The sequence below is a fragment of the Momordica charantia genome, assembly GCF_013281855.1.
Source record: "Momordica charantia cultivar OHB3-1 chromosome 8 unlocalized genomic scaffold, Mcharantia_2.0 BLBB01000008.1, whole genome shotgun sequence".
NCBI lineage: Eukaryota > Viridiplantae > Streptophyta > Magnoliopsida > Cucurbitales > Cucurbitaceae > Momordica > Momordica charantia.
Window position 1 is genome coordinate 4601726 of NW_028275166.1, and position 8067 is coordinate 4609792.

Here is an 8067-nt window from a genome sequence, read left to right on the forward strand (position 1 = left end):
CTTTCCAATTTCTCGAATTTTCTGGCTTACCAAACACATTCTACAGTTATTATTTTTTTCTCTCTCTCTCTTTTAAAATTTTTAAATATGTGTACGTGAGCATGGCGTTTGGGATTCTTCCACGTGTGTTTCGTCTTCGTCCCGATTGGGAAACATCTACCCCGCATGTATTGGAATTTGGCCTGTGGGATTCTTCCACGTGTCCTTCCACTCTCGACAATTTGCTAACTTTATATTATTATAAAATTAATAATCATGGGAAAAGAAAAATAGTGAGAGTTTATGAAATTTCATGAAAAATAGTGAGAGTTTATGAAATTTAAATATATATGTCTAGAAAATCTGGAGGGGTTTAAAATTTTTAATAAATTATTTGCTTTGTTTTGGTTTCACCAAAAATGTTTTGTAGATAATTTCTTTCTTCTATACCATGGACCACTCCCTCTTTTAGTCAAGGTGAGACTTTGTTTGCATATCTTACAACCTCAATAAAATAGCTTTTCGTTTTCTTTATTTTTTTCGACGGTCCATATTTTGATTTGTGTTTAAATTGTATAACGGAATGTGTTTTTTTTAAATAATAATAATAATTAAGTTTATATAACTATCGTTTATGTTTGATTCACGAGGCCTGTGATTTGTAAAAGTAAGTTCATAATTAGTATATAATTCTATAATTAATATACTCATAGTTTAGAATAAGTAAACTCACCTATCCAAATATAGGTTTAATTGAGCATGAGACAATACAAATTTAATCTATAAGCCAAAATGTTCACCTAGTTCACCATATTAAATCATATTTCATTTTCAACTTTTGAATTTTTGAATTTTTTTTATCATGTTATGAATTTTATTAATCAGGCTTATTTAATTAATTATTGTATTTGAGTTATGCATGTAACTTTTGAAAATTGTGACAACATGTGTGCTCATTAATTTGTCTATGACACGGTGCTAATTCAATTAAAATTTATCTCTATATCACAACTTAATGGTTAAAGATAATAATTAAATAAAAGTATAATTCAAAATTTATAAAAGTAATTTAAACTCTTTAAAAGTTGACAGACTGAATAAATACAATATTCAAATTAATATATGGACTAAGTTTATATTTTAACATATGAAATATGTCTGGGTGTTTGCTCAAGAGCATTAAAGAAGTAGTCAGTTAGTTAATATATGCTTTAAGGGGACTTAGGGATGAGTTTGACATCAGTTTTGAAAGCGTAAAAATAATTTCGCTAATTAAAAATAATTTAAAAATTTTCATGGCATTTTGATTGCATAGTCTATTGGAGAGTAAAATCTGATATGCTAAGTAGACCAATTCACACCGCTTAACTTATCCTACTCATAAAACAAACATAGAGGCCGAGCTTAAAAGTCTTTCAAGGGGCCGACCTAACCCTATGTAGCTCATAAGATCTCTGAGGTAGTATGCATCTCCGATCTCTGAGGTGTACAGCTTAAAAGTCTATAATTGTATAACCGCTTTTTATAACAACTATAGCAGAACGATCCCCTCTCTATCTGTCTATAAAAGGACCGATCTCACTCATCATTCTCAAGTAGACAATTGTGTCTAAAATTGACTATTTCAGATCGAATCCCAGATTGAACTTTAGCTTTAGAGTATTTGTTCCTTCTATGCCGGTCGCTCCTCGCATAACACGCTTCGTTTAGCTCGGCCAAGTTAGAAGCATATAATCTTTTTGAGATTAGAATTCAGCATCAACATAGTCAAAAGTATTTTTTAAATTCAAGCTACCTAGCTACCTAATCTCTAAGGTAGTTTACTTAGGAATGCCGACCACTACATAAATAAGCCACTTGTGGCTAGGTCTTGACCAATTGAGTCATTTTCGAGTTTGGTAAAATGGCTTTTAAATATAATAAAAGCCATTTAAATTAAATTTTAATAAAAGCCATTTAAATTCTCCTATAAAAAAAGGGCAATTAAATTTCTTTGAGAGGGAGTGCTAAAATGGCTTCCATGTTCATAAAAAAATATTACATCAAGAAAACACCACTCTAAAAATCATCCAAAACTCACTTTAAAAGAGCTTTGAAAAGGTGTATATTTTGGAGAAGCACTTCATTCTCTTTTTTACATTTAAAATGTAGTTATTTGAAAGAATATTTCACTTAAAAGCAGCAACCCTTCAAAGTCACCCTGGCTCACTAAAAAAATAAAATAAAAAAATATACACCCAACATCATATATTATTGATTTTTTAAAGTAAAAAAAAAAACATCATATATATTATAAGCCCATTTGTAATAATACAAAAACTCATACATTAATGCTTACTCATTTTATTATCAATTAAAAATTTGATATAAAATTATGTGCAAGTCTTTCTCCAACACAACAATCAAACAACTTGCCTAGAATCAAATGTGATATGGGAACAAAATTTCCTATGAACATTGTTTTATAAGATATTTCCTTGATAATGTCGATTTTTATTTGATGTTATTTTGTTCCAAAACAACGTGGTTTTGTTTAATCTTTAGAGCACCAAGTCATAGTAAAGATCCAATCAAACCATTCCTATATAATACAATAGTACTCCCCATGCATATGCAACATTGCAAATTTTTAAGAATTTTGTTTTTTTATTAAAAGAAATCTTAAATTTTTTATTAGTAAAATTTGAAAATCATGCCCCTACGGCTTATAAAATCTGCAAATTATACCCCAATGCTTTAAAAATGACTTTAAACATCCAAATCGTTTGTTGTTTGCTTCATTATAACCATTCTTGGGACATCTTTTTTAATTTATCTTTCTATTAATAAATTACAAATGTTTTATGAATTATTTTTATTGTCTACCAATCATTTCACAAAAATAGTTTGTCAAAAAAAAGTTTCCAAAATATTTTTTAAAAAAAAGCCCAACAATTCCATTATTTGATAAAATATAACAGATCGTTCTTTAAAGCAACCATTTTTTAATTTATCAAAATAATTTTCTTATCTTGTACCCTCAATGAGCATTTCTTTTTTAGAAAAATAAATAATAGTAATAGAACTTATGGGAAAAGAACAACTATATCATTTTTCTAAGCACCACGTGGCGTCCAAATACTCGACCACGTGTTAGCATTATCCTCGTTGCTCAAATATGTCGTGATGGTATATTAAAGCCACTAAACAAAAAAATTAGACCACAAATCAAACTCTAATGGTACCATTTCAAAAGTAATCAAACTACCCTAAATTTGTTTGTTAGTGGAACAGAAAATTAATTGTTAAAAAAAATTGATGAACCGAAAAGATAGATAAAATACGTTTTAAATGGATTTTTTTTTCTCCTCTACGGTTCTGTTCTATTCTGTTAGACTACATTGTGTAAAATGACCATTTATTAGTTGGGTTTGTTATTAATTAAAGAATTATTGGAATCAAAATCCAAAATTTTGGGATACCACTGATTTGTAGAATATTTTAGAGATTATATTTTTAACTCAACCTATATATATTATTTATATTATTGAATTGGTAAGTATATGAATAATTTCAAATATTGAGAGTGATATTTCGAACTTTTTATTTAATTTTTTTTACACAAGAGAATTCGAATTTAAAGAAGGCCGTTATCAACATTTTAATCAATTGAATTATACTTGGGTCCACCAATTTAGTCTTAATTGAATATAAAAGAATATAAAACACATATTTTTAGTTTTACTTGGAGATAAGATTTTGAAATTAAATTAACTAATTATTTTGATAATGTGCATATGAAAGAATAAAATCTCCCATCTAATGCTTATTAAATGAAATTAAATATGATATAAAGCTTAGAATATATCTTATTAAATCAAATTAAATATGGTACAAAACTTAGAATATATCATTCAAATTGGAAAATATTCATTCTTTGTAATTTTCCATCCAACATTGAAAAATTTTATATTTTATAAACCTCAGGTGAGAGATAATCACCAGTGTATAAATTTAAAGAATCTCAATTAATCTATAAATAGCATTCTTCATGCATGCTTTGAACTTTTAACATATTTTTTTAATATGTTTCTTTGTTCTTTAATTTTTTTAAAGAAAATAGTTATCAATTAACGTCACAGGGTGCATTAATTGGCATTTTAATTATCTCCAGTTTCTAAATTATTGGGCAATGGACAATTCTACTATTTAATTAGCTAATGTTAATTTTAAAATTATTAGGATAATTTATTTATACTAATGCCAAGTCGTCTGATTATTATTATTATTATAAATAAATAAAAAAGAAAAGATAGAGAGGGATATGAGCAGGGAAGAAAGTTGTATAAGTATAATTATAATTTTAAATATGTATCAATTTTTAAGTACAAACCTAAATTATTCCTATACATTAATTGATATTTTTTTCTTATGTAAATTTTTAGATTCTTGAATGGCTCAAGTTTGTTCTACAAGAAGCATGCCCATTATATTTCGTTTTTTCTTTTTTTTTTCTTCTGAAAAATTCGGTGCCCATTGTATCTGTTGTTCCTCCCAACAAGTTTATTTAATATTTTTATATCCTTTTTGTTTGAGATATATGTCAATTACCACTGAAATTTAGACGACATAATGTCATCGAATAGTTGAGGTCTAAAGGAAAATATGAAAAAAAGTAAACTGAAAATGGCAATAAAGAGAATTGATGAAAGTATATATATACGAAAAAGAGGATAAAAATGTCATTAAAAAATGCCCTCAATATGAAAATCCTTAAAACTCATCTCGGTTGAGGGGCATGAAATCCTCTGTGGACAAAATGGAAAAAATAACAATTAAAAAAAAGAGTGAGTTCTTAGATTTTGAATTATATAATTCATTTTATTATCATGGTGAAATTTGAGAATTTTCAGTGAACGATAGTAATGTACATAAGAATTATAATATATGATACTTCCTCAGATCTTTGATATATTTTAGATTAATCTAGAGATGCTGAAGCTAATTGACGAATATATCAAATACAAAAGATTATAAATGACATTTGATAATTAAAATATATAATTATCAATCAGTTATAGCAATTACTAATCAATACTGATTAATAGGGAAAAATCAAGAGCCAAAATTGCAAAGAGTAAACTGCAAAATAAAGAAGTTTCTGACATAAATTCAAAATTAACATCAACCACTTCTTCTCCACACCAACTGCTGCCTTCTCAGCTCTTGTGAAGCCAAAGAAAACAGAGGTAGAAAAAGAGAGCATAACAATTAACAAAGAACAATACATTACCACCAGAATAATCGAAAGCTTATACTGTCTACAGACCTTTTTTTTTTCTGTTTAATCTCCTCAATTCTCAAATCAATACCATCCCTTTTATTTCTAGCCAGACTCTCCGCTTCAAAATTATGCATTGCTTTGAAACTTCAACTTCTAGCAGCGATACCATCGTAATATCGCCATCACCAAACACACCATGTTACAGAAGAAGGCTCTACGATCATGCTGCCGCGTTAACTAGAACGAAGAGAGGTTTATTTCCCAATCTCTCACGGCCCTGGTAAAAAGCCAGAAGAAAAGATGACCGACGTCTAAAGAGATTAGCACAATCATCAAATATAAAACTAGATGTAAGTCGAGGGCATTTATGTTAACTAGTATAAGATCCTGATCCGTTCTTGGACTTTTACAAATACATACCTGTAGTCCCTGCAGCTCGATCACACAAGCACACTCAACAACTTCAACGCCAACGCGCTCTGCCATGAGTGGTTAACAACCAATTAATATAACTACACGAGATTATGAGCAAGATATCTTAACGCCCATAAAGAGAAGTTGAAAAGAGAAGAATTATGTTCCAGCTACAGAGCAGCCAAGCCACAAAGTGTTGAGTCAACAAAGAATTATCATTTCTCAGCAGATTCTCAGCAAGTTATGAAACTAAAACACAACAACAATAGCAATTAAAGAGATTCAATCAATAACCCGAGGCCTAAAACTGAGCAAGTTTCACGGCCAAGATAATACCACTGAGCAAAAACCTAGTAAAATCGTGGGGCTTTATCGATACTTTTAGCTGGCTGGTGTGGTGCATTATGAACCATAAAGCAACATAACCACTTGAAATACTTAACATTGGCTTTTAAAATACCCTACCAAGTAGCCGTATTGCTGCACACAAGGTTCCCCCAGTTGCAATGAGATCATCTATCACAAGAGCACGTTCTCCAGCTTCGACAGCTCCTACATGCATCTCAATTTTATCTGTTCCATACTCTAAAGAGTACTCTTCTGAAATGACTTGACCTGATAAACATCATCAAACGGATGCATTTCAGATACATAATTATGATTTTACATGTATTTGGAGATGAATTAACCATTGCAATCCAACACGACAGCCCAGAGTTTACTAATATCCAGTATATTATGAGATCAAGATAGTAAAATATGTTATGACATCGATCAAAAACTTGAAGTTTCTTGCATTGGAAAAGGAAACCTGGCTATTGAAGATTTCATTTAGATGCATGAAGAGTTCTTGACAGGAGGAAGTCAGAAATTTTATGCTTTAATCAAATTAAAAACTAAGAAGTTCCTGGGTAGCTCAAACTAAAGATTCAGAAGGGTAAAAATAAAGGTGAATCAAGCAAAAAATAGTACCAGGCAACTTCTTGGGTTTTCTCATCGGAACGAATTTCGCACCGATAGCCAGAGCAATCGGAGGGCCAAAAATGAAACCTCTCGCTTCAATTCCTGTAGAACAAAAGAGATCAAAAAGGTTAAGGGTAAACCAAAAAAATTACTTCCCCTCCTGATATTAATATTAAACGACCCTATTGAATCGATAATTTACCTGCAACGACAGAGATATCTTTCCCTCTGTACCTCTCCACGAACAAATCGATAGTGTCCCTGAAGGCCTTTGTATCAAGAAGCAACGTGGTAATGTCTTGAAACAAAATCCCTATCAAAAGAGGAAAAGGAATAGGGTGTTGAGAAATTTACTCCAAACAATTCAGCTCAAAACCTAGTACCAAAAAATACCCATCACCCACAAAGCCAAAGGGAGCACTAATGAAGCAAAAAAATGGATCTCTCAGCCTAGAAATGGGCATTCGCAGTCTGAGATGAGTACCTGGTTTGGGAAAATCAGGGATAACTCGAATGGCCTTGGCGATTTTGGCTATGCGGGGGTCTTGTTCATCGGTGGACGCCATTTCTTGATCCGGCACCGTCTCCCTCGCTGCCAAACAGCCGCCGGGCACTCGATCAACAACAACACAGTTGATAGAGTCAAAAAAAAAAAACCCCCGAGAGAAAGCGAGAGAGGCAGCGGCCAATACGGAAAGCGTAGGTTTAATTTAATATTTATTTGAAAAGGAAACAAGTTTGGGGGAAATTAGCGTTTCACTATGACCAAATTGCCCCCACATCGAACTTTCCACAAAAGAGGAGTTCAATTTTGACCTGCGTCGACGAATATTGACCAACACGAGAGATCGAGAATTCGAATTACCATTGCAGCGCAGAGGCGAAATCACAGATCGGTGCGTTTGAAAGCGAGTCAAATGTGTACGGCACGACGAGAAATCGCCGACGGCCGTTGACGGAGATGCGATCCACCGACGAAGAGGGAAGACGGCGGTCGTCCTGCAGTGCGACGGCGAAAATGAAATTGAGGGACTGAGATTCGAGGCTGCTTTCATCGTCGGCTCTGATCAGAAACAGAAACAAAAACGCAAGAAGGCGAAGGCGAAATTTTTTCAGATGCTATTGGTGAAGCCGCCGATCTTTTATTCGTCTGGCGTCGTAATTTTATTTATTTTTGTTCAATTTTCCCCCTTTTTTTTACTGAAAAAAATTATTTCTGAATTCGGGAGGGCAATTTGGTCCAATAGTAAGACACGTGGAGGATGAGAAAGTATAATAAAAAAAACAATTGTGAACTAATAAATAAAATGGAAGAATTTTTTCTAAATTACAATCATTATTATTAGTTTTTTTTTTTTTTAAGTAAGTGTAATAATTTACTTGTTACACGCTCCAAGAAAAATTTACGAAAATCTAGCGAGGCATTGTTAGTCGCACTATAAAATAAA

The 8067-nt window shown here is 31.5% G+C and overlaps 1 protein-coding gene across 1 annotated transcript; it reads right to left on the bottom strand.

The window, feature by feature from the left end:
* Positions 1–5101: 5101 nt before the first annotated feature.
* Positions 5102–7757, bottom strand: LOC111005136 (adenine phosphoribosyltransferase 1). The gene is made up of 7 exons (XM_088128147.1): positions 7485–7757; positions 7104–7211; positions 6822–6932; positions 6629–6721; positions 6122–6271; positions 5663–5721; positions 5102–5519 (listed from the first exon to the last, which is right to left on the bottom strand). The coding sequence occupies exons 1-7, from the start codon at positions 7672–7674 to the stop codon at positions 5463–5465; spliced, it is 768 nt and encodes a 255-aa protein (XP_087984273.1). The 5' UTR covers positions 7675–7757; the 3' UTR covers positions 5102–5462.
* Positions 7758–8067: the final 310 nt, after the last annotated feature.